This window comes from Muscardinus avellanarius (assembly GCF_963383645.1).
Source record: "Muscardinus avellanarius genome assembly, chromosome: 10".
Taxonomy (NCBI): Eukaryota; Metazoa; Chordata; class Mammalia; order Rodentia; family Gliridae; genus Muscardinus; species Muscardinus avellanarius.
In genome coordinates this window covers 82,303,770-82,331,442 of record NC_137796.1, presented here as the reverse complement: position 1 = coordinate 82,331,442, position 27,673 = coordinate 82,303,770, and the positions used below count along the sequence as shown (strand labels likewise).

Genomic DNA, 27,673 nt, shown 5'->3' with positions numbered 1-27,673 from the left:
CTGCCCGACCCCCAACTGCTCCCAGTGGGACAGGCTAAGATTCAGAAGCTAAAAAATTTTCCACATGTTCACACAGGCATTCAAGCTCAAACGTTACTGCCTGACGCACCTTACACTGTTCAGGGGAGCAACAGACTTTGTCCCAGAGATGAGGCAGTGAACCTAGACATTTATTGTCATCTATAGTTGAGTCTCGACAGCTCTGCATAGTAAAAAATTTCAATTCATCAAGTGAAACAGAGTAAAGTGCCAGATTCTAGGCTTATTTTCACTGTGAATTTAAGGGGCGGTGGGAAGCCCTGTCCCTCATTGCATTACATATAATAGGGAACAGATAACACAAGGGAGATGCAAGACAGACAACAGGGAGGCAGGGAAAGCCTGTCAGCACTTCCAAGTCACCCGCGCAGCTCCAGCACCACCCCCTCCATCCTCAGCACCTCAGTCTGGAGGAAAGGAAAGAGAGCCCGCAGCCGGCCACACCCCACACAGGGGAGCCCCAATCTCAGGGAGAGGAGGGAGCGGGTCTGGACTTGGTCTCAAGAGTGGTAGCAAAAGGAGCTTGTCATGTATGCAGACTGCCCAACATGCCCTGTCACTCCTGTGTGGGGTTTCACTGAGATGAGTCTATTCTGCCTGAACACACTTAGGGGCAGGGTGATGGAGACAGGACCCTGTATCAACAGGAGCAGGAAACAATCGGCAAGGATCAACACGTATTTTTCCTTGTTTTTAAAACAAGGTACCTCCATTTCTGTATGATCACAGCTGAATACATACAAGATGTCGGTCAATCTGCCAGCATCTCCTGTCCCTTCCCCCACCCTGACTCCAGCCACAGCAACACAGAACTCAGCATGCAGGCGGGAAGAGCAGCACTGAGAAACCAAAGGGCGCGCGGAGCCTGGCCAGTGTGTCCAAAGTAAAGAGGAAGCAAAGGAACAATGAGGCAGCACCGCAGCCCAGGCGCTCCGAGGGAGACCGCTCCGGCCTCCACAGACCGCGTGCTGGAAGGAAAACACGAAGTGAGGAGGAACCGGACAGAAGGAAAATGGGCAAAGAGCAGAGTGGGGGAGCACAGAACAGGCACTAGATAGATACAGCAAAGCCGAGAATGTACTAAAACCACTTGTTAACGCTGACATGCACCCACAAGCTGTCTCCACTGTAAGAGGACACTGCCAGGCGCAGGATGGGGATTCCAGGGCAGCCGTCCAGGCCACCGGGCTGGCTCGCCCCAACTCCCCACCCCCGCCCTCCTGCCGCAGCTCATTCTTGTTCCTTGTGGACCACTTCCTCTCTGGGTCTGGCTCCCCCGAAGATGGCGGAGTTGGGGTTGGCGACTTGATTGAGGGGCGTTGCCACTGTTCGAGGTTTCAGCTGAAGTCGTGGTCTCTGAGCTCTTTCCTCTGGGAAAGAGAGAGAAAGAGTGGTTTATACAGAACGGGTTCATTCCATGTCCAGAAGATATGGCCAAACTGATGGTGACCTCAACAACCCAGCCCATTTTCCATAATTAAAAGCTTCAGAGAACACTGACTCCATAAACTTATCAGGTGAACTTGCTATTTAAGACAATGTTACAACTGTGCTGGAGCAGGAAGTAAAGTTTATGCAGGGGGCGGCGGTGGGGCTGTGTGTCATGAGGGAGGTCCCCATACCTTCTGTTGGTTCTCTGAAATCCATATTGGATCCGCGAAGGGGAGGGCCATCCCTGAAGCGACTCCCCATTGGAGGGCCTGCTCGCCGGTCACCAGGGCGACTGCCTCCCCTGCCACCTAAAAAGTCATCCCTGAAGCCTTAAGAAGAGACAGGACACTGAATTACTTCTTAGACTATTGTCTCAAAGCTAGTTATACAGTTTTCCATGAACTGATTCAGAGTTTAATTTTAATTCTTTACTTTGTCCAGTAATTAAGCCCCCCCCCAAATAAAATGTATTACAGAAAACAAACCCAACTGTGAACCTACTGTGTAATTATAATTTGAAAAAACTTCTTAGCTGGGTGGGTGGTGCACACTTAAAATCCCAGCATTTGGGAGGCCGAGATAGGATTGTAGTTTGCTGACAGCCTCAACTACTTAGTGAGGCCCTTTGCAACTCAGTGAGATCCCGTTTTAAAATTAAAAATAAAAAAAATAGGGCTTGATGCGTAGCTCGAAGATAGAATGCCACTGGGTTCCATTCCCAGTACTGTAAAATAAATAAAAAACTTCTTAAATCAAGCAAGACAGAGAATTACATGAGAAGAAAATGGACTGTTTAAATTTTAGCTTATAGAAAAACAGCATAAAGTATAATAGAGCTTAGAACAAAAATCTTCACAGCAGGATGTAGTCTGGTTTCTAACATGAAGCTATAAAAACAAAACTGAAATTTAGAAGTATTTATACTTTAGGATACTATATAAAAACAAATACACCAAGTCATCTCTGGGTGATATGCTCCCTTTCCCTCTCTGCTAATTTGGGTGTGGAGCTCCTAGAAGCAGAGGTGGTGCTTTAAGAACAGCAGCTATGGCTATGCAGGAGATGTACTTCCTCAGAGGGCGCTGGGGCACCTCATCCTCCAAGCTCCCTCTGTGTCCACCTCCCTCCAAGCAGCTCACTTCTCAGCCATGTGCAGACAGAGGTTTTCTCCGTGGACTTAATATTGCCAAGGCTGGTCTCAAACCTGTGATCCTCCTGCCTCGGCCTCTGTATTGGGATTACAAGTATGCTCCACAAGGCCAGGCTGGAACTCCAGGTTTTTTTTTGATGTGTGTGGTACTGGGATTAAAGCTCAGATGGGGGGAGTGAGAGGCTCTATCACTGAGCTATATGGCCAGCCCCACTTTTTTTTAGTACTGGGGATTGAACCTAGGAATATACACCTGAGGTACCTCCTTAGTTCTATTTTTGATTTTGAAACAGAGTGTCACAAACCAGGTGTGGTGGCACACAACTATAATCCCAGTACTTGGGATGCTAAGACAGGACAGGAGGATCGCAGGTTTGAGGACAGCCTCAGCTACTTTAGTGAGGTCTTCGGCAACTGTTTCAAAAATAAAAAATAAAAAGTAGGGCTAGAGGTATAGTTTGGAAGTATAACACCCCTGGGTTCAATCCCCAGTAAAACACACACCCACCCTCAGCTGAGTAAAACACCCCCACACCCACCCAAACTCAGCTGAGTGTGGTGGCTCATGCCAGTAATCCTAGTGCTTGGGAGGCTGAGACAAGAGAAGATTCAAGGCCAACTTAAGCAACTTAGTGAGACCTTGTTTCAAAATAAAAATAAATCAATAAATAAAAGGGGCTGGGGGGTTAGGTCAGAGCTAGAATGCCCCTGGATTCAATCCCCAGTACTACAAAACAAAAACAAAACCCCAAAATTTGACCAATATGAAAAAATACCAAAAATGCCCTACCAGGGCCGGGAATGTAGCTTAGTGGTAAAGTGTGCTTATTAGCATAAGCTATGCCCTGGGGCCAAAACCCAGCAAACTGCCCACGCGATTGTGCACATGCACCCCCCCCCCTACCTAGCTACCCTAAGAGCATTTTACCTCTGAGCTATACCTTGGGTCCTTTTACTTTGTTTGGAAGCAGTGTTTCACTGGTTGTTGAATCTTGCTACACTGCTGGGGCTGTCCTCAAGTACTGGGATTACAGGCATGCGCCATCATACCCAGCTAAACTCTCCTAGAGCACTTGCCTAGAGCACTATCATTTAAAAAGGAAAGCATCATCAAGTGAGTACAGCATGTCCGATTTGACACCACTGCATCCTACAGCCCACACTGGAGCCGGAGGGTGGCAAGGCAGAGGCTCCAGTAACTCACAGGTCAAAAGCCACTCACGGAGCCACTAACTACATTTGAGTTGGCTTTGGGAAGATACCTGTTGCAGATTTCAATCAGACTAGCTTATACATAAAACGACAGACTTGCTGGATGATACTACACTTTTATGAATAAGCTCATTTCTGAATGGCTATGGAACTTTTAAGAGTTACTCAATAGATAACTAGTCATCACTTTAGCTCAATTAGCAATGGAAATGAGTTTTTAAAATTTTCATACAAGACAGCTGGTACCAGTCCCTCCTATACTAATGGATTATGTGAGCTTTATTTAAGTGAAGGGAGGCTGGTGGGGGCTGACGGCCCTATATTACAGAGTAGAGCACGTGAGCATCAAGTTTATGAGAAAGAAGAGATCTGCTATTCTCCTAAATCTGTTATGAGTGACATTTGTACCATGTATATGAATTCCTTTCATAATTAAAAGGACAAAAGGTGGACATGAAGGACTCGGGAAATCTGCCTTTGGAATAGAGGTCTGGCATGCAAACTGACCTCCTGAGCTGACACCCACTGGTCCCCCTGGGCTGGCTGGAAATGGGAATGCTAAAGTAGATCAGATCCGCCTTGAAGGGTTGGAGTTCCACGCCCTTCAAGAAAAACAGGCCACCAGGACTGGCTTTACCATCTAAGAAAAAGCCACCAAGAAACACAGCCTGAAGCTTTCTGTAGGCTTTTAGACCTCTGTATATAGTTTCTAGAATTAACAGTCTTTCTTGTCCCATATACAACCCCACCAAGCTATTTCCTGGACAGGGCCTCAGCAGCAGTTAGACTACAGTGAGACGAAGGCCCTGCACTGCGGAGGGGCTGGCTGGCTCAGGTGAGGCCAGGCCACGGCACAGCTCCGACCTGCTCCCCTGCGCATGGCACCTTCGGCCCACCCACGCAGGCTGAGAGGCTTAGCGCATGTCTGGGTGCCTTTCAGGAAAGTTCTATTTTTGAAAGGAGTTAAAGTAGCAGTCAGGCCAGACTGGCTACTCGTAAGAAGTACAACTGCAGCAAGGTTACTGGGAAAGGGAAGTGTGATACTTTAAATACTGATACCGGAATTGAAGTCATCCCGGGAATCCCAGCCACCTCGAGATTCTCGAGAGCCACCCATTCCTGAGGATACACAAAAAAGATAAAAGTTCAGGTTGTATCATTACCTTGCTGCACAAACATGGAAAACTGTATTTGGAGAACACACAACTCACGAGATGGGAGGTTCAATGAAACTTTTCTAAGTATTTCTACTGTCAATAGAAAAAACTCCCAGGCTTGCAGAAGCTTCACTATTCCTTCTAAGATTTTACAGTTTTAAAGCTCACAAGGACCTATCAGGCCTGAGACAATGTTCTGCGAATGACGTTCAGGAGCTGTAACAGGTGGGCACTTGGCAAGTCTTATGTTTAGTCTTGGAAGAACAATCACCTCTGTCATCTGGTCCACCTTTCCTGAATCCAAAGCCACCTTTGTCTTGTTTTCTGCCTTCTGCAATGTCCACACGAAGTGACCGATCACCCAACAGCTAATGGTAAGGGGAAAGTAGCGTTAAGTATTGGCAAGCAAATAAATCCCCACTGCTAAGGTAACAAGGCAAACCTCAGGGCACTTACTGCACCGTCGTAGGTCAAGGCTTCCTTCAGAGAGTCCACCTCTTCGAATTCTACATAGCAGAACCCTGCAAGAGAAAAGAAGCCAGCTTCCTCAAGCAGTTTTGGACTTGAGACTTGCTGGGATTTTGCCTGTACTTTGTCTCTACGTCAGAACCGCCACCTTCCATGGCCTCTGAGAATAGGCCAGCAGAGCTTGAGAGACTACTTCACTCTCAGAAACAGAACTTGACTGCTATTCCTTCCCCTCAACTCTAATTTGTCAGTCAGAAAATGCTAACAGGCACTGAAGTAGCAAGTATGCTTTTGCAAAGCTCCCTTCTTGGATGTCTTAACCGCAATAGCAAAACCTTTCTAGGGTCTTTGCAGAGTTGTCCAATTTCTGGCTGACTTTACTCAATATAGTCTAATTGGGTTAGATTTCATAGATCCAAATTCATGTCTAAAATGCTTTAAAGGAAGAGACTCAAGGTGACGTTAACTTTTTACTTGGGTAGATGATATAAAATTTGTTTTATAGAGCTAAAGTACATATCCTCTGCACCTAGAGCACACTCTTCTGGGTGTTAAGGGCCTAGATCCAAGCAGGTGTAACAGACACTCCATGGCTCCGACATTGTCCTTCCTTGCTGCCTGGAGTCCAACCTGGGTTAAGTATCCCCTGGGCCCCATGAGCTCCTGTCAAGCCCTGTATTCCTATGTTAAATATACTTCCCCTTTGAAGGCCACTAGATGGCAGACATTTTGAAGGCACGAGCCCTAGAGATTTCCCTGCTTACCATGTGTGCAGTCGGAGCTGGACGCCCACCGCCATCAGCTTTCTTTCTTTCTTAAGTGGATGTGATATGGAAATGACCCCAATACCCGTGCAGCCAAAGGCTGAGTTCATCCACAAGTTTTTACAGTTGAATTTCTAATGCTTGTTAAGTTTGTAAACTGGGTGAGACTTACTTATGATCCAAGCTATGTGTAGTTTCATGTTCTAAAAATCAGAAAGATAACTAAGTACAAAACTGCTCAGAGGTCAACAACACATTCTCTAGTGGCACACACTTATAATCCCAGCATTTGGGAGGCTGAGACAGGAGGACCGGCTCGTGGACAGCCGCAGCTACTCAGACCCTCTGCAACTCAGTGAGACCCTGTTTCAAAATAAAAAATAAAAAATAGGGCTGGGGGTGTAGCTCAGAGGTAGAATGCCCCTGGGTTCCACCCCCAGTACCACAAAACGAAATGAAACAAACAAACAAACAAAAACCCAACACATTCTCTACTTAGTACTTGTCTCCCCACTACACCGTACTTTTCACAATGCACATGTAAGCTCCATGTCCCTGTGACTGGGCGTCACATTAATTAGGCTGGGTACATTTCCCCCCAGGAAACCTGGAGGCCAGGCCACTGCTCCTCCGGCCATTCCTACTCCTCTCTGCTGAAACACCCTAGAGACTGCTTTGCAGATATCAATTCTATCTAAATGCGCCGGTCCTCCCCCACACATGCTCTGAATTTATCAATATTTATTAGCAACACTTACTAGGCTATCTTGGATTTCCTTAACTAGATTATGGGAAAACTACCAACAAGCCCGGCTCGGTGGCACATGCTTGTAATCCCAGTACTTGGGAAGCTAAGACAGGAGGATCACAGGTTCGAGGCCAGCCTCACCTACTTAGTAAGGCCCTCCACAACTTAGTGAGACCATTTCAAAATAAAGAATAAAAAATAGGACTGGGGTGTAGCTTGAAGGTAGTATGCTCCTGTGTTTAATCCCCAGTACTACAAATAAACAAAAAACAAACTACAAACAAAATACAAACTATATGCCTCAGAAGTCCTCAGTTCTATCTTGCTTCTCTCCTGGGTACCTATTTTGTTGTGTATGTGGTACTGATGGCTGAACCCAGGGGCATTCTACCTGAGCGACACCCTCAGCCCCGTTCTATTTTTTGTTTGGAAACAGGGTCTCCCTAGGTTGCTGAGGTTGTCCTTGAACCTGAGATTCTCTTGTCTCAGCCTCCCAAAGACTGGGATTGCAGGCATGCACTTCTATGCCCCACCCTGGGTAACTACTTTACTAGATGAGACAGCATTACTATCAAAGCCAGGCAAACTAGATTACGTATTTTTCCTCAGGTGGATAAGGGAATATATGGCATGCTTTGATGATTACAAGTACTGTGGCTCACTGACACTTCCATTTAAATTTCAACCCCATCCTTCATAGTAACATACAATAATTGTCCACTCACCTTTAAATTTGTCTGTGTCTTTGTCTCTGACTAGCCGTACACTCCGTATGCTGAGATCCTTAAAGATAGCGTCTATGTCGCCCTGAACTGTATTGAAAGGGAGATTTCCTACATACGCTGTGTAGGGGGGCTCTGTGGGCAGCTCCTTCTGGCTACGGGAACCATGGCCACCAGAACTGCCGCGGGACCTAGGAGGAGAAACAGACAGCCTAAGTTACCACTGTGCATGCTCACTCCAGAGGACAGGCCCAGTCACGCTGTGCGCCAGCACTCCAGCTGGAACTTTCTGCTCTAAGGTACAACCGCAGCTTTGCACTGTAAAGAACATTGTAAAATATCATTTATCACAAAGGTGTCTGTTTCTGGTGACAGAAACAAGATGCAGGTTAAACATACATTTCTGCAAAAGCAGATCCAAACATAACATATCCTCCTAAAGCAGCTGGTTCTCCCCTAGGCACCTGGAATTGACACCTGAAAAATGTATATATCCTATGACCTACGTCATTACCCTCCTTCACACAAAATACCAAGAAATACAGAAATGGACTTGACAGAAGAAGAAAGACTGTATTCTGAGAAGGGATCACTAAAGCTGCTGAACCAAATTTCGCACATTCATACCACACTATTCCTCTGTGCCTGACTATGGGCAACAAGAGCACTCTAGTAAGAGCCTTAGGCGCTGAGCAAGTGCCGTGCACAAGCCGCTCTCCATTCTCCCCGTGCGACTTCCCAAGCCCTCAAATACATGGTGGGCATTAGCAATCCACCTAACCAGCCACACCTTTTCTCCAGGTGTCCCAAGAATCCTTTACTTTGCAAAAGCATCAGTTCAAATTCCAACTCACATATTCACTAGGCAGACAGTCCTGAGGAGTTATTTTTCAGCTTTATTTGTAAAATTTGTTAACACTAGCATTGACTCGGAGTTACAAAAGGTGCTTTATCACTGTCTGCATATGCATAACGTAGTAGCAATCACCACCATCCTCTCATCTGTAATTGGCTTGTTAGAATTATTAAGTTAAAAAATAAATGAGGTCATTATTCAATTGTCCAAACCTACAGAGGACTTAAAACTAAAAGTAAACCTTTGATGTGGGCATTGGTGGTGCATTTGTGCCATCTCAATACTTTGGAGGCGGAGGCAGGAGGACTGCAGGCTAGAGGCCAGCCTTAGCAACTTAGGCTCTCCAAAACTTAGTGGGACCCTTTTTCTTTCTTTCTTTTTTTTTTTTTGTGGGTCTGGGAACGGAACCCAGGGGCATTTGACCTCCAAGCTACATCCCCAGCCCTATTTTTTATTTTGAAACAAGGATTCACTAAGTAGCAGAGGACCTCACTAAGTAGCCGAGGCTGTCCATGAACCCTGATCCTCTGGTCTCAGCCTCCCAAATGCTGGGATTATAAGTGTGTGCCATCACATCCGGCAGTGGGATACTTTTTCAAATTAAAAAACTAAAACAGGGCTGGGGGTATAGCTCAAAGGCGGAATGCCCCTGGTTCAGCCCCCAGTACTGAGCGCGCGCGCGCACACACACACACACACACACACACACACACACACACACACACACACACACTATAGCAACCAATTCAGTTAAGTTTCATCAGTGGATGCCAAAACAGAGTAAAACGTTGTTTGCAGCCAGGTATGGTAGCTCAGAGGTAGAATGCCTCTGGGTTTAATCCCCAGTACCTCAAATAATAAAACAAAACAAAATAAAAAAACAACAACAACAAGGGTGCTCCTTCACATCAATAAAAGATTTGCTCAAAATTATCCTATTCCTTTGCAGGAGAAATATTAATACCAGCCTTGGCCAGGCATAATGCAACCAGCCTTGGCCAGGCATGATGCAGGCTTGAAATCCCAGCATTTGGGAGGCTGAGACAGGAGGAACGGCAGTTCGCGCCCAGCATCAGCTACTTAGTGAGGCCCTCTACAACTCAGTGAGACCCTGTTTCAAAATAAAGATTAAAAGGAGGGAGGGCTAGGAGTATAGCTCAGAGGTAGAATGCTCCTGGGTTCCATCCCCCGCACTGCAAACACACACACACACACACACACACACACACACACACACACACACACACACCAAAACACCAATCACCAATCTCAGAAAACAACTATCTAATCCCTAACCTACTAGAAATGCTGTAAAGGAAATTTGACATCTCCCTTGATTCTACCTCTGATCTATACCTCCCAGTCTTTTAAATTTTTTGTTCTACAACAGGGTCTTATTAGGTCTCTGAGTCTCTGTAAACTGCAGAAACTGGTTGGAATCTGCATATCTTCCTGTTTTAGCCTCCCAAGAACTGGGATTACAGGCGTGTCACCATGCCTGGCCTTTTTTTCTGGTGATAAGGACTGAACCCAGGGATGGTCCACCTCTGAGCAACATCGCAGTCCTATTGCTGTTGAGGCTGCCCTCCAACCTGTGATGATCCTGCCCCAGCCTCCCAAGAACTGGGATTACAGGCAAGTGTCACTACATCCAGCTAAACCATGCAATTTGGAAATTTTAACAATTCAGAATTCTGCCATTTCCTAACAGGAAGTCTTGCATTCTGTTCTAAGAACACCAGACAGATTTAAAAGTGAATTGCAGCCCACTCATTTCCAAGTTTAGCTTAGTAAATGTGGCTTACTTTGCATTTCAATATCCTTTGTCAACACTACCCTCACATTCTTAACTCCACACTATAAATCCTCAAATATTTTCAGTATAATACTCTTTAGGACTGGGTAATGAATATATTAAGAGCAGAAACAGCTAAAAATCTGCCATGAAAGATGAATAATGAAAAATACTTTAGCCAGGCATGGTGGTGCAAGCTTGTAATCACAGGTTCAAGACCAGCCTCTGCTACTTAGTGAGGTCACCACAAATTAGTAAGAACCTGTTTCAATATAAGAATAAACATAGGGATGAGGGTATAGCTCAAAGGTAGAATGCTCCTGGGTTCCCCAATACTGCAAAAAAAAAAACCTTATATTAATTTATTCAACATCTGATAAGAAATATTCCCTTGGACTCAAGCAGCTCAAAACTTGAGTGATGCAGGATATATGCATGCTGACATGTTTGTATATATACAGTAGTCACCCCTCACTTTAGAGTACTTGTTCTAAGACTCCCAGTGGATGTCTGAAACACTATTATGTGTGTGTTTTGTTTTTTCCTGTACACACCTATGATAAAGATTTGCAGGGTTGCAATTTAGTGAGGCCTTCAAAAACTTAGTGAGGCCAGGCGTGGTGGCACACGCTTGTAATCCCCACAGGTGGGAGGCAGAGACAGGAGGATTGCACAGGTTTGGAGCCGTGAGCAACATCTCTTAAGCCGTGCTGGCTTAAGAGACCCCGTTTCCAAATTAAAAACATATAAAAAATGGGTCTGGGAGTGTAGCCCGGAGGTAGAAGGGTTTCCAGGAACCCCAGTACCACCAAATAAATAAATAAATAAATAAATAAATAAATAAATAAATAAATAAATAAATAAACAAACAAACTTAGTGAGATCCTGTTTCAAAATAAAATATAAGCCGGGCATGGTGGCACACACTTCTAACCCCAGCATTTGGAGGCTGAGACAGGAGGACCACAGTTTGCAGACAGCCTCAGCTACATAGTGAAGTCCTTTGCAACTCAGTGAGACGCTGTTTCAATATAAAGAATAAAAATTAGGGCTGGGGGATTGCAGTTCACCTACTTAGTGAGGCCCTTTGCAACTCGCTGAGACCTTGCTTCAAAATAAAGAATAAAAAATAGGGTTGGGGGTGTAGCTCAGAGTTGGAATGCTCCTGGGCTCCATCCCAGTACCACAAAAATAAATAAATAAAAATTATTGAGCTGGGCATGGTAGCACATGCCTGTAATTCCAACACTTGGGAGTTTGAGACAGGAGGATCCCTAGTTTGAAGCCAGCCTCAGCAACTTAGGGAGGCTCTCAGCAATCTAGTCAGACACTATTTCAAAATAAAAAGTGCTGGGGAGTATAGCTCAGAGATGAAATGCCTGAGTTCAATCCCCAGCACCTCCCTCACTATCTTACTGTATCTGCATTCACCTTTCAGTTTTCAGATGATACAATACCTATGTGACACGATGTAGGCGATGTAGGCGCCAAGACACAGCCTTCAGCTGACCTTGTGATGATACACCAGAAGCAGGATCACATGACCATGATGTTATTGGGTGGGTAGAAAAAAAGAAATGACTCACATCCAGAGGACAGTGCAAGGTTTCATCACGCTACTTAGAATGGCATGCAATGTAAAGCACTATTTATTTATTTGTGGGTCTGAGGATGGAATCCAGGGGCCCTCGACCTCTGAGCCCTATTTTTTATTCTTTATTTTGAAACAGGGTCTCACCAAGTTACAGGGGGGGTCTCACTAAGTAGCTGAGGCTGTCCACGAACCGCGATCCTCCAGTCTCAGCCTCCCAACTGCTGGGATTACAAGTGTGCGCCATCATGCCTGGCTAAGCACTGTTTATTTCTCTAATTCCCTACCTAACATTTCAGGACACAGCTGACCCCAGGTAACTGAAACTGGGAAACTCAACTGGGGACAAGCACAATTGAGGATGAGGCAGGACTACTATATATATGTACAAATATATGCAAATCACAAAGTTACAATGAATTTTGTGTATTGTAATGGAGATTGAGCCCAGTGGCATTCTAGCTCTGAGCTATATCCACAGCTCTTTATTTTTTTGAAACAGGGTCTCCTAGGTTGCCAAGTCTCACTAAATTACTGAGGCCAGTCTTGAACCTGTGATCCTCCTGTCTCAGGCTCCCAAGTATTGGGATTAGAAGTATGTGCCACCACACCCAGAACAGCCAAAAAAAAAAAAAAAAAAAAAAAGCAATGTGGGGATGAAGAGCTCATGAGTTCGCAGATGCTGATGAATCAGGAAACCGGGGTGGAGAGGCTTGCTGAAGAAGTACCTTTAATGTCTGCCTGCAACTTAGGGAGGGTGGATCCAGGACTGAGGAGACAGTAAGGTCAGACCTGACCTCTGCCTAAGTAAAAGGAGCTTACTTATAGCAGGGCCTGGTGGTGCACGCTTGAATCCCACCGCTTGGGAGGCTGAGAAAGGAGATTGCACAGGTCCGAGCCAGCCTCAGCTACTGAGTGAGGCTTCCAGCAACTTAGTGAGACCCTGTTTCCAAATAAAATATAAAACAGGTCTGGGACTATAGCCTGGAGGTAGAAAAGCCCCTGAGTTCCACCCCCAGTACCAAAAAAAGGCGGGAGTGGTGGTGGTTCGAAACCAGCCTCTACTGGCTTGAGACCCTGTTAAAAAAAAAAAAAAAAAAAAAAAAGCCGGGCGCGGTGGCGCACGCTTGGCAGGCAGAGACAGGAGGATCTCGCAGGTTTAAAGCCAGCTGTGCACGCTGGCTTAGGAGACCGTTTCCAAATTAAAAAAATGTAAAAATAGGTCTGGGAGTGTAGCCCGGAGGTAGAAGGGCTTTCAGGAACCCCAGTACCGTACACACACACACAAAAAGTTTAACTGACCATAAAAACACATCATAAATATTGAGTGCTATAAAAAGTTTGATGTTATTCTCATGTGCTCCGTTACACCGAAAACGCTTGAGGCCTGTCTGAACCGAGGCACACTGGCTATCAGGGTGAAAGTAAAAACCCAAGCAGGCAAGGGAAACACAGGTCCTGGTAAAACCCCACACTGTCAATCAAAACCAACACCTAAGTCAAGCTTTGTGCTGCAAAAGCCATGTTCTATCACCTATCACCACTGTGCCATGACCCTCTCTGCTTTTGTTTCTTACTGTCCCTGTGCTGGCCTACTGATCTTTGAAACAATGGGAAAGTTTCAGAATAGCAAACACAACCTTGATATTGAGAAAATCAATTACTCTCAGGAACCCAGGGAGACTTTCAAAAAAGGAACAAAGAAGTATACAGAATTATTTAGTATTCATGTTTCGTAATGTGGAATTTACTTATTAATTTTTTAAACTTTTGTATTAGAGGTTAAACCCAGAGGTATTTTATTCCTGAGCCCTAGAATTCAGCACATTTCATCCATCCTTCCATTCATGATTCATTTGTAGTACATGGGATTTGGGATTGAAATTAGGGATACTCTAACTCTGAGCTACATCTTTCAGCCCTTTGTAGTACTAGGGATTGCACCCAGGGGTACCCTATCCGAGCCACATGCCTAGACCTTTCTTATTGCTTTGAAACAGCATCTTGCTAGGTTGCTGAGGCTACTCGTGAATCTGTGATCCTCCTGTCTCAGCCTCCCAAGTACTGGGACTACAAGTATGCACCACCATGCTTGCCTGGCTGAGTCTTTTGTCTTTAAAATTCATTATTGAAGCCAGGCGTGGTGGCGCACGCTTGTAATCCCAGCACCTGGGAGGCTGAGACAGGAGGATCGCACAGGTTCGAGGCCAACCTTAGCTAATTAGTGAGGCTCTCAACAACTTAGTGAGACCCTGTTTCCAAATAAAATATGAAATAGATAAAATAGGTCTGGGAGTATAGCCTGGAGGTAGAAAGCCCCTGGGTCCCACCCCTAGTACCACAAAAGTTATACATAAATAAATAAAATGAAATGAAATAAAATAAAAAAGGGCTGGGTGTGGTGGTGCATGCTTGTAACCCCGGCATTCCTCTGGAGGCTGAGACAGGAGGATCATGGTTTGTGGGACAGCCTCAGCTACTTAGTGAGGCCTTTTGCAACTCAGTGAGACCCTATTTCAAAAATAAGAGAATAGGCTGGGCATGGTGGTGCATGCTTGCAATCCCCGCACTTGGGAATCTGAGAAAAGAGGATTGTGCAGGTTTGAAGCCAGCCTCAACTGGCTTAAGAGACCCTGTTTCCAAATAAAATATAAAATAGGTCTGGGAGTTTAGGCCGAGGTAGAAGGCCCTGGTTTCCATCCCCAGTAACACACACACACTAAATAAAATAAAATAAGAAATAGGACTGGGGGTGTAGCTCAGAGATAAAATGCCCCTGGGTTCCACCCCCAAGTACCACAAAAATAAATGAATAAATAACACAGAGAATAAAAAGATAAATCTTGCCATTCTACCCTAAATGCTTCTAATCTCAAATCTCAAAAGCCAAGAAAGATGGGGAATGGTTAGTCTCCTGTCTCTGCCTCCCAAATGCAGGGATTACAAGCTTTTGTCACTATACCCAGCGCAGTTTCATTTATTACGATGAAATATATATAAATATAAAAACAAGAAATTTACCATTTCAGCCATTTTTAGGTATACAGTTTAGTGATGCTGAGTGCATCACTAAAAGTTCTATAGTTTTTTCACTGTCCCAGATAGAAACTACCTGTTAAATAATTGTCCATTCTGTAATCCCAGCACTTAGGAGGCTGAGACAGGAGGATCACACAGGTTCAAAGCCAGCCTCAGCTACTGAGTGAGGCTCTCAGCAACTTAGTGAGACAGTTTCCAATAAAGTACATGGCAGGTCTGGGAGTATAGCCCGGAGGTAGAAAAGTCCCTGGGTTCCAGCCCTAGTAACACACACACACACACACACACACACACACGCGCGCGCGCGCGCACGCACACACACACACACACACCACCCCCACCCACAACAAAAATCCTGTCCATTCATCTCAGTTTAAACGCCATAAACATTTTGGCCAATCATGTTAATTCCTCAATCTTTGTGAGGGGCTAGAATAAAGCCAGTCAGTCATCCTTTCTTTCCTTCTGTCTTTTGATGGTACTGCTTATTGTTTTTTGTTTTGTGGTAGTGGGGATGGAACCCAGAGTCATTCTACCTCCAAACTATACCCCCAGCCCTATTTTATTTGGAAACAGAGTCTCACTGAGTTAAGAGGGTCTCACAAGTTGCTGAGGCTAACCTTGAGCCTGTGACCTTCCTGTCTCAGCCTCTCAAATACTGGGAACTGAACCCAGGAGTATTGTACCTTCAAGTTATACTATTTTATTTTTTGAAACAAAGTCTTGCTAAATTGAAGGGCTGGCCTCAAACCTGCAATCCTCCTGTTTTCGCTTCCCAATTACTGAGATTACAGGCATACACCACCACACTGAGCAAAAACCTAACAGTACCATCCATTCTAAGGCATTCTCCCCTCCCTCAGCCTTGCCTCATGAGATGCGGCTTCCAGAACCTTGCTATCATATGGGCTCTGGTTTGTTGATGTCGTAAGATTCACTTCCTAGAAGTAATCACAATATTCTCAATTTACCAACAGAGGCTTAACCATGACCTTGCAATTATCCTTTACTAAGGCAGACAATGGCACCATACTAAATCATTCATGCTCAATGCCATATATTGTGGTATTAAAAAAAAAAAAAAAAAGCCAGCGGGGCGTGGTGGCGCATGCTTGTAATCCCAGCATTCAGGAGGCTGAGACCGGAGGATCGCGGTTTGTGGACAGCCTCCATTACTTAGTGAGGCCCTCCGCAACTCAGTGAGACCTGGTTTCAAAATAAAGAATAAAAAGTAGGGCAAGGGGTGTAGCTCAGAGGTTGAATGCCCTTGGGTTCCATCCCTAGACCCGCAAAAAATTAATTAAAAAAAAAAAGCCAAGCACAGCGGTACATGCTTATAATCTCAGTACCTCAGAGGCTGAGACAGGAGGACTGTAGGTTGGCAAAAAGTCTCAGCAAATTTGAGAGATTCTTGTTTCACAAAAGTCTGGGGACATAGCTTGAAGGTAGAACACCCTTAAGGTTCAATCCCCAGTACCAAAGTACCAAAAACAAAACAGAAAGGTCCCCCCCCCTTTTTTCCCTGTGGGTCTGGGGATGGAATCCAGGGGCATTCTCCGAGCCACACCCCCTGCCCTATTTTTTCTCTTTATTTTGAAACAGGGTCTCACTAAGGGAGGGCTCACTAAGTAGCTGAGGCTGTCAGCAAGCTGCGATCTTCCGGTCTCAGCCTCCTGAATGCTGGGATCACAAGCGAATGCTGGGATCACAAGCATGTGTCACCACGCCCGGCCAGAAAGGTTCTTAAAAATAACCCCTAGTGGGCTGAGGTATACCTCAAGGGTACAATGCTCACCTAGCATATAAGGCCCCGGGGTCCATACCCAGCAGATCTAAAGAAACCTTGGTAAAACAATAAAAATGGATTTTTACTAATTCTTGTCCTTTTTTTGTACTGGTGATTGAACTCAGGATTGTTCTTAATTTGAATACACCCCCCCCAGCCATTTTATTTTGAACCGGGGTCTGGCCTCCTACTTGCAATCGTCCTGTTTCATTCAGCCTTCCAAGTACTGGGATTATAGACGTGCACCACCAAATGGTGCTTGTTGAGGTTAGGAAGTTAGTGGTCCCTGTTGCAGAAATAAGCTGTGATGGGATCTCCAGGAAAAGCAAGTGTGCAACTAGCTAAAAGCTGGACAACTGTTCTTTCCAGCAAGCACCACCATTTACCAGAAAACAGAAGATAAAACCAGGGTTACCAACTTCAGGGCTAGGCATTTTTTTTTTTGTAAAGGAGATTGAACCCAGGGGCTTTCTGTCCCTGAGCTATACTCCCAGCCCTTTTTATTGAGTAAGGTCTCACTAAATTGCTGAGGCTGGCTTCAAACCTGGGAACTTCTTGTTTCTGTCTCCCAGGTACAGGGGTTACAGACTGACTGTACCTCACCTGGTTCAAAAATTAGGTAGAAATTCTTGAAAATGAAGTAAGCCTGTCACTTCAAGGAAAATAACAGTATTTATTGACAAAGATAAAATTCAAGCTTTCAAGCAAAAATATAATTTTAGAAACCTTGTATCCAAAGTCTGACAGCCTTCAACTATTCAGACTTTTGAACAAGATTCTTTATACTGTATAGAGAAATGCGTCAACATTTGGAAGATTGACAGAACTCAACTGATAGCTTTCAAATCACAATTGCATGTTATACAGAAATCACACACTGGTAGTGAACCCATTCAAAGTACAAGACAGAGGATAGAGTTTAATATAACCAGAGTTTAATACAACCAAAGTATGAAAAGTCCACTCCTGTAATCCCAGTACTTGAGAGGGATAGCAGGTCTCAGGCCAGCCTCAAGCAATTTAGTGAGACCTTGTTTCAAAATAAAAAAAAAAAGGGCTGGGGATATAGTTTGGAACTAGAATGTCCCTGGATTCAATCCCCAATACCACCCATACACACCAAAAAAAGTATAAAAAATTTAGGTTTTAGATTCCATACTGCAATTAACCTTTATAGAAAGCAGCACTGGCTTAGTATAATATCCGAATAAAAATATCCACAATGATCTCAAAAGATAATACTATTAGCCGGGCGTGGTGGTGCAGGCTTGTAATCCCCATGCTTGGGAGGCTGAGACAGGAGAATAGCACAGGTTTGAAGCCAGCCTCTGCTACTTAGTGAGGCTCTCAGCAACTTAGTGAGACCCTGTTTCAAAGTCTTTTTTCCATGATTTATCTGTGTAAGATTGGGTAGTCTTCCTATGTCAACCAAAATAACACATTCCAAAGTGAACACAGAAGCAGGTTATGAGAAATCAACTGTCGCTGGGTGTGGTGTGGATGCGCAGGCTTGTAATCTCAGCATTAGGGAGGCTGGGAGCTGAGATGGGAGGATCGGGACCTCAGCTACTTAGTTTCAAAATAAAGAATAAAAAATAGGACTGAGCATGCTTGGGAGGCTGAGACAGGAGGATAGCACAGGTTAGGAGCTAGCCTCAGTTACTTAGTGAGACCTTGTTTCCAAATAAAGTATATAAAATAGGTCTGGGCCAGGAGTGGTGGCCAAGGCTTGTAATCCCTGCACTTGACAGGAGGATCCCCAGGTTCAAAGCCAGCCTAGCTGGCTTAAGAGACCCTGTTTCCAAATAAAAATGTGGAAAAACCCTGGGTTCCACCCCCAGTACCACAAAAAAGAACCGGGAATATAGGAAGAATGCCCTTGGGTTCCATCCCCATTACCTCCCCCCACAAAAGAAACCAGCTGTCTTCCATCAACCATAAAATGTAATTGCCCATATTACAGAAGTGTTCACAACAGGAAGGATGACAGTCTCTATCCACCCTGTACCTGAGTACAATGTCAGCCAGAGGTGTGTGTGTGTGTGTGGGGTACTGGGGGTGGAACCCATGGGCTATCCTCCCAGTCCTATTTTTTATACTTTATTTGGAAACAGGGTCTAAGTTGCTGAGAGCCTCACTCAGTAGCTGAGGCTGGGTTCCAACCTGTGCCATCAGCCATCTCAGCCTCCAAAGCCCCATCACCACACCCCAGAGGTATCATGTTTTCAACAAAGTATCACTACAACCACCCTCTATCAGAGGGCCCAATCAAAATGGAAATTGTTAGAAATCTGACATGGGGAAAATTTCAAGGAACCAAGGACGTTCGAACTAATAGAAGTCTCAGACACAGCTGTCACTGGACCCTATCACAATCAAGCAAACGCTAGTTTGGAGGTTAAGTGTCTTCTCAGCCATATGAATGATGCAGAGGCAGGGAATGCTCTCTTGGTGTCTTGGGGAAACTGGACAACTGAGTCTGGTCTTGAAATAATATCCACTCAAATGCTCCGGTTTGTACATTCCAAGCATTCAGGGAGACTCCTTGAAACGGTGAGGTCTCTTCTAGAATAGCACTGTTAATATTGTAAGTTAAAAAAAAAAGTGGAAACTGAACGAGTTTCTAAAAACTCCAGAAGTTTTTTTTTTGGGGGGGGGGCAGTACTGGGGATGGAACCCAGGGACATTCTACCTTTGAGCTACACCCCAAGCCCTATTTTTTATTCTTTATTTTGAAACAGGGTCTCAAGGAGTAGCAAAGAGCCTAAGTAGCTGAGGCTGTCCACAAACCTCGATCTTCCATCTCAGCCTCCCAAATGCTGAGATTACAAGCATGCATCTCCAAGCACAGCTCAGAAGCATTTTATAGGTTATAAGGCCCCTATGGATAAACTATTCAAATAAAGTTGTTAACAACGAATAAAGCATAGCTGGGCATGGTGGTGTGGTGGCGCATGCTTGTAATCCCAGCATTCGGGAGGCTGAGACCAGAGGATCACAGTTCACAGACAGCCTCAGCTACTTGGTAATGCCCTCAACTCAGCGAGACCTGATTTCAAAATAAAGAATAAAAAATAGAGCAGGGGGTGTAGCTCCAAGGTTGAATGCCCCTGGGTTCCATCCCCAGAGACCCCCCCCCCACAAAACAACAACAACAACAAAAAAAAAACCAAACAAAACAACAACAACAAAAAAACCAAAGCCAGGTGTGGTGGGGCATGCTTGTAATCCAAGCATTTGGGAGGCTGAGACAGGAGGGTGGCTGTTCACGGACAGCCTCAGCTGCGACTTAAGTGATGCCCTTTACAACTCAGTGAGACCCTGTTTCAGAATAAAAATTAGGGCTGGGGGTGTAGATCAAGGGTAGAATGCCCTGGGTTCCATTCCCAATACTACAAAATAAAAAAAGCAAGCAAGTTGGGCATGGTGGTACAGTTTTAATCCCAGTACTTGGGAGGCCGAGACAGGAAGATGTCAGGTTCACTGCCAGTTTCAGCAACTTAGCAAGGCCTTCCACAACTTATGTTTCAAAATAAATAAATATCCAACCCTTGCTTAAGCCATCTCCTCAGCTGAAGATCACACATCCATCTTGCATCTACAAGCCCCCTTTCCTCTACCCTAGTCATACCCTGTCTGTCCTCTGCCTTTGATATGAACGAACATAAAAATAGACTCCTTTTTCTGTTGGCTCTCCACTGCCATCTGTTTACATGCCTACTTTCCTGCCCCAAACTGGCCTCTCTGAATTCTAGTACTTGCTGAAACAAGTTCATATATTTCACAATGACTTTAGCACTGAGTCCTGGATCTCTAAGCCACCCTTCCTAAAAAGACAAAGAAAAAATTAAACTAGGGCTGGGGGTATAGCTCAAAGATGGAATGCCACTGGGTTCATCCCCAGTACCAAAAAAATAAAACAAAGAAACAAAAAAACAGCTGGGTGCAATGGCATATGCCTATATTCCAGGACTTGGGAGGCTGAGACAAGAGGATTGCAGGTTCAAAGACAGCCTCAGAAAGCATGACACTCTCAACAACTTAGTGAGACCATTCCAAAATAAAAAATAAAATCGAGCTAGGGGGTGTAGCTCAGAGGCCGAATGTCCCTGGGTTCAATCCCCAGTACCACCCCCAACAAAGTAGCTTTACCACTTCTTAGTAGGCACATTTCAGCAATCAACAATCTCAGTTCTTGCTACCCAATTCTCAGGATTGATGACTTCCATTTAGACATGCACTCACAAGACTTTGCTGCCATTAGAAATATAAAACCAGCCGGGCATGGTGGTGTGGTGGCGCATGCTTGTAATCCCAGCATTCAGGAGGCTGAGGCTGGAGGATCATGGTTTGGGACAGCCTCAGCTACTTAGTGAGACTCTGTTTCAAAATAAAGAAGGAAAAAAATAGGGCGTGTAGCTCCAAGGTTGAATGCCCCTGAGTTCCATCCCCAGACCCGCAAATAAATAAATAATAAACAAATAACAGCATTTCTCTGTACTTTATTACCAACAACAAACGAAAAACCCAGCAAACTTCAAAACCAAGTCTAGTCAAGATCTGGTACCATCAATTTTTTTTTTTTCTCGGGTGTGGGGATAGAACCCTGGGGTATTCGACCTTCGAGCTACACCCCCTGCCCTATTTTTTATTCTTTTTGACGGGTCTCATTGAGTTGCAGAGGGCCTCACTAAGTAGCTGAGGCTGTCCGCAACCGCGATCCTCAGGTCTCAGCCTCCTGAATGCTGGGATTACAAGCGTGCGCCACAACGCCCGGCTCCATCAATTCTTGATAACTTGGAATTCTGTTTTGATTTGCTTTGTTGAACAATGCACTCCCTGGCTCCCTTTGGCTTCTTGGGGACACGCCTGCAGACACTTCAGTATTCCTGATAATTGCACTTGCTATCAAATACAACAATTTATGGGGAAAGTATCTCTTAAAACTAGGCTTTCAGATTATAACCATGCATTTCCAATCTGCACTTATTTTTGCCTGTGATCCAAATGATTTAGATTTGAGCTATTCATTCAGTTAAGGGTGAGTTATTGGCGAGGTTACTGGGTATTGAACTCAAGGTATTCTACCTTGGAGCTACTCCCCTATCCCTTTTTATTTAAGAAGGGAGTCTTGCTGGGCGTGGTGGCGCACGCTTGTAACCCCAGCATTTGGGAGGCTGAGACAGGAGGATCATGGTTCACAGACAGCCTCAGCTACTTAGGCCCTTTGCAACTCAGTGAGACCTTGTTTCAAAATAAAGAATAAAAAATAGGGCTGGAGGTATAGGTTGGAAGCAAAATGTCCCTGGGTTCTATCACCAGTACTGCAAAACAAACAAACAAACAAACAAACAAACAAACAAACAAACAAACCAGAGTTTCAATAGGGCCTGATGGTACATGCTTGTAATCCCAGTACTTAGGAGGCTGACACAGGAGGATTTCAGGTTCGAGGCCAGCTCCAGCAACTTAGTGAGACCCCGTTTCAAAATAAAGAACAAAAATAGGGCTGGGGGCATAGCTCAGAGGTAGACTATCCCTGGCTTAAATCCCCAATATTGCCAAAAGCAAAACAAAAACAATACACACACACACACACACACAAAAGGGTGTTGAGCAGGGCATGGTGGGCACACTTCTAATTCCAGTACTTGTGAGACCCTCCACAACTCAATGAGACCGTTTCCAAATAATAATGTAAAAAAGCTGGGCATGGGCCGGGCGTGGTGGCGCACGCTTGTAATCCCCGCGCTTGGGAGGCGGAGACAGGAGGATCGCGCAGGTTCGAAGCCAGCCGCGCTGGCGTAAGAGACCCTGTTTCAAAAATATAAAATAGGTCTGGGAGTGTAGCCCGGAAGGAGGGCTTCCAGGAACCCCAGTACCACCAAAAAAAAAAAAAAAAAAAAAAAAAAAAAAAAAAAAAGCTGGGCATGGTGGTGCACACTTGTAATCTCCACGCTTGGGAGGCTGAGAAAGGAGGACCACGCAGGTTCGAAGCCAGCCTTAGCTGGCTTAAAGAGAGCCTGCTTCAAAAAAAAAAAAAAAAACAAAACACACACACACACACGTATGTATATGTATATGTATATAAAGCAGTCTGGGAGTGTAGTCCATAGTCCGGAGGTAGAAGGCCCTTAGTTTCCATCCCCAGTACCACAAGAAAAAAAAAAAAAAAAAAAAAAAAAAAAAAGGGCTTTCTTTTTTTGTTGGTACTGGGGATGGAACCCAGAGGCCTTCTACCTCCAGGCTACACTCCCAGATCTATTTTATATTTTGTTTGGAAATAGGGTTTATGTTGCTGAGAGCCTCACTAAGTAGCCGAGGCTGGCTTTGAACCTGTGATCCTCCTGGCTCAGCCTCCCAAGCGCGGGGATTACAGTGTGTGGACGCCCGGCAAGGCTGACTTTCTAATAGGCAGCAGTCTCTTCTGCTTAAGCATTTACAGCACTAAGACACTTGCTGATGCGAAGGTAAGTCAAGTAACAATGGAAACAATGGTGGAAGAGTATCTGATCAACTCTCCCAACACAGATAAATTCCAGAAACTCCAGTAACTAAGAACTTGTGGTCTGTTAAAAGTCCCTTCACGTATATAAACGACCTCACCAACAGGTTTTTTTTTTTCTTTTTCTTTTTGGTACTGGAGATTGAGCCAGGAGGCATTCTATTTCCAAGCTATACCCCTAGTCCTTTTTATTTTGAAACAAGTTCTCACTGAGTTGTGGAGGCTGGCCTCCAATCGGTGCTCCTCCTGTCTCAGCTTCCTAAGTACTGGGATTACATATGTGTGTCATCACAACCAGCCTAAAAGCAGCTTTTAAAACCTGTAGGACCTAGGCATGGGCCCTCTACAACTTAGACCCTGTTTCAAAATAAAGAATTAAGCTGGGCACAGTGGCACACCCTTCTAATCAGTGCTTGGGAGGCTGAGACTGGAGGATCGCAGTTTTGCAGCTTTTTAGTGAGATCCTTCACAACTTAGTGAGATCCTGTTTCAAAATAAAGAATAAAAAAGAGGGCAGAGGGTGTAGCTTGGAGGTCGAATGCCCCTGGGTTCCATTCCCAGTACTGTAGAATGAATAAATAAATAAATAAATAAAGCAAGCAAGGCATGGTGGTGCACAATTTTAATCCCAGTACTTGGGAGAAAGATCTCAGGTTCACCGCCAGTCTCAGCAACTTGGTGAGACCCTGTTTCAAAATAAAGAATAAAAAATAGGCCTGGAGATGTAGCTCGGAGGTAGAATGCCCTTGGGTTCAATCCCCAATACAAAAAAAGAAAAAACAAAACAAAACACACAAAAAACTGTTGGTAGCAGGCATGGTGGCACATGCCTGTAATCCCAGTATTGGGAGGCTGAAAACTGGAATAGTGCAGGTTTGAGGCCAGTTTCAACAACTTAAGCCTCTACAATTTATTCGGACCCAATTTCAAAATAAAAAATAAGAAAACAGGTGAATAACAGCTCAGAGGTAGAATGCCCCTGGGTATAATCCCCAGGATCAAAAATAAGCAAACAAAACAATACTACTTTTAGGAAACTGACCAGTGCTTGCTACTTGCTTTTACAATATACAGTAGGAAGCCAAGTGGAAAATTCCCAAGGTCACAGGAGGTGCAGAACACTAAAGGGGCTTTCTAGGAAGCTTAGAGATGCAAAGCACTATCTAAGTCACGGCACATCTGGGCAGAGGGCTAACATCTGCATTTGTGTGTTGATTTTTTTTTTTTAAGGTACTGGGGATGAAACCCAGAGGCATTCTACCTCCGAGCTACATCCCCAGCCCTACTTTTTATTCTTTATTTTGAAACAGGGTCTCACTGAGTCGCAAAGGGCCTAAGTAGCTGAGGCTGTCAGCAATCTTCCTGTCTTAGACTCACAAATGCTGGGATTACAAGCATGGAACACCACACCCGGTGTGTTACTTTTTGAAATTAAATACATCTTAAGAGAATATGTGTGTGTGTGTGTGTGTGTGTGTGTGTGTGTGTGTGTGTGTGTGTGTTTTACTAGGGCTGAAATCCAGGTGCTTTCTGTTTCTGGGGTACCCTCTCTGACTTATTTTATTTTGCTGCGGCTGGCTTTGAACCTGCAATCTTGTCTCAGCTTCCAAATAATGGAATTACAAGCATATTCCAGAATTCTTGGCTTGAGAACTTACTTTTGATCACTTTTTAATGTTTTTTTATTGTTTACAGCTCTCCCACTGTCAAACTTTGAACACGCACAACTCACCCTCACCAGAACTCGTAAATATACCTAATAAAGGCAAACTTTCAAAACAAATCCCTAGGCTAGATATTAGATGATAGTCCCAATGTAACGAAAACTTCTTGGGTTTGTCTGCCTTAAATGGAACTACTAAGTTTTCCTGGATACTTCTGGATGTGTTCTGAAACTAGGAAAAAACCTCTAGTTTAAAATGTCAAGAAGACTTAAGTACAAATTTGATGTCCAGAAACCTACCCCAAAGGCGCTAATTTTACACGTCACCTAACACCTACTTTTTATTAGCAAATAAAATATTCTTTAAAATACAGGTGGCTCCACCTACCTCCACTTCCTTGTACTGTGTCTTGTATGGCTACTGGACACACTTCGGAGCCAAAGCACGCCTTTGAGCCATCCCCAAACTAAGGTATTAAAAGTGACCATTTTTCCACAAACAAAGATACTTTTTGGACTGCAACTTGGGAGACTGGACACCTCAGTAAGTACTATTGTATTATCCTGGGAAACTAATCCTTGCTGCGAAGGGACACAAAGGGCAAATGTGTCCTTGACAAACAGCAAGATGTTTACAGCTTACCTTCTATAATGTATGCGGTAATTTGGATTAAAAAAAAAAAATCCTGTGAGGGTTCCTACAACTAAAAATATCGTGGGCTTTCGATTCACTAAATACTGTCCTTTCAAGGGGGGTACTTCAACTATACATCCTTCTGCATTCGACCAGAATGAAAACGAGGCCAGTATTCGACTCCTTCTCCAAGTCAGGATTAACTACAGAGAAATAACATTTTTCTGCTAACAAGCACGTAGTACCCATCAATAGGGCAGTCTGAACCAAGAAAGATGAAGACACATTAAAAAATTTAAAAACACGCCATGTATTTGTTTCTGCCGCTCTCCCTCCCTCCCAGGCCTCTCGCAGCCGGCTGCGAATCCGGCATCACGGGACTCCACCCGCCCAGGGCACAGGGATCGCCCCTCTCGGCCTCCGACCTTACCCTGCCTGCTGGCCTCGCCGCGAAGGGGCAGGGACCCCGCACGGGCAGGCAGCGGGAGCCCGGCGGGCCGCCGCCCCGACCCCGCGCCGCAGCTGAGCCCCGCGGCCGCCCGCGGGGAAGGGAGCGGCCTCGGCCCCGGGCACTCCCGCGACCTGGCCTTGCAGCCAAGGCCAGGCAAAAGCGACGCGTCGGCGTCGGCGTCGGCGGGGGGAGCTGCCCGCGTGCAAGCCCGGAGCCAACCGCCGCGCCCCCTCCCCGAGCGCGCCATTTCCAGGCCCCGGCCCTCCAGGCGCCTCGCCCAGGCCTCCGTGGGCCCCGCCGGGGCCGGCCTCCCGCCGCCCGACCGAGTGCAGCCAGCCCGCCGCCCCGCCTCGGCCCAGCCCCCGCGCCCGGCCGGGGCCGCGCACGCCGGTCTCACCCTCTGCCGCCGCCGAAGCTGCTGTAGGCCCGATCGTCGTAGGTATCGAAGTCCGCCATTTGCCGTCTCCGCTCCGAGAGGAACTAGGGTGAGTGAGGAAGGACCCCGCAATATAACTCCCCCCGCCCCGCCGCCGGGGCTGTCCGCCGCGCCGCCTGATCGCAAATCGCACGCACGCACGCGCGCGCGCGCGCACGTACGCCGCGCCGCGCCCGGCCTGGGCCGACGGGCCGCTGCTGGCTGGGCGCGCTCTGCGGCCCACGTGGTGCGCCTGCGCCGGGCCGCGCGCCCGCCCCGCAGCCGCCGCCCATTGTGTGCTGGCCGGGCGGCCGCACACGCCGCAGCCGGCGGAGCCTGCCACGCCCTGCCGCCGTCTTCCCGCTCCCCGCCCGCGTGCTCCTGCTGCTGCTTGGCTCCGGCACTCCAGACCCGGGGACCCGGAGCCCCGCTCCGCCAGGCCCTAACTCGGGCACGGCACTTCGGGCCCAAAAGGTCACCGGGTAGCAAGCACCCAAGTAAAGGCCACTTCCTCCAGGTGGACACTCTGCGGAACTGGGCACACATGGACACCCAGGGGCCAAGGGCTTGGAAGTGGGTGGGATGCAAGACACTAATCCTGCCCTCAAGGCCCTACTCGCTGTCCCTACTGGGGAGGGGGAATGGTTGACATCAGAGAGGATAGGTTGTCACTGAGCTAGCAAGAGGGTCCTTGCGTCTGTTATTTTGCAGAAGTCACTGCGCTGGAAAAGAATTAAATCCCGATCTGCATTCCACCCTCTAGCAATAGCAAAGAAGGGGAGTGCACTACAAATTAATGATACTGGTTAATTGCTCACGGTCGTAATTTAGACGGTAATACGGGATACTCCTACCATTGGGTGTACCAATGTTAACAAACCCTAATGTCCTAGGCAGTTTTTTTTTTTTTTTTCCTTCCCTTTGAGCTCAGGGAATTTGGGATTGAACTCAGGGGCATTCTACCTCCAAGATACACACCCAGCCCTTTTCATATTTTTTGAAACAAGGTCTCAGTAAGTTGCTGAGGCTGGCCTCAAACCCTGGATCCTTCTCCCTCAGCCTCCCAAGTACTGGGATTACAAGTGTGAACTACCACTCTGGGCTTAGTTTTTATATTTTTTTTACTTCTTTATACCAGTATTGGTATGACAGCATAGCTATTAACTTATTTTTTTCATTTGTTTTTTCTTTTTCCCAAACAATAAAACACTTTGCTGTCAGAGATATCCAGATTAAACCTGGTCTCT

The 27,673-nt window shown here is 45.7% G+C and overlaps 1 protein-coding gene across 2 annotated transcripts; it reads right to left on the bottom strand.

The window, feature by feature from the left end:
• Positions 1 to 1,269: 1,269 nt before the first annotated feature.
• Positions 1,270 to 26,467, bottom strand: EIF4H (eukaryotic translation initiation factor 4H; the record flags this gene model as incomplete). Of its 2 annotated transcripts, XM_080704451.1 has the most annotated exons (7): positions 1,270 to 1,409; positions 1,662 to 1,799; positions 4,892 to 4,951; positions 5,261 to 5,357; positions 5,446 to 5,510; positions 7,695 to 7,882; positions 26,409 to 26,467. In XM_080704451.1, 7 exons carry the CDS (start codon positions 26,465 to 26,467, stop codon positions 1,270 to 1,272), a joined length of 747 nt encoding a protein of 248 aa, XP_080560577.1. The 2 variants fall into 2 exon arrangements, with proteins under 2 accessions (XP_080560577.1, XP_080560578.1); XM_080704452.1 differs by lacking the exon at positions 4,892 to 4,951.
• Positions 26,468 to 27,673: the final 1,206 nt, after the last annotated feature.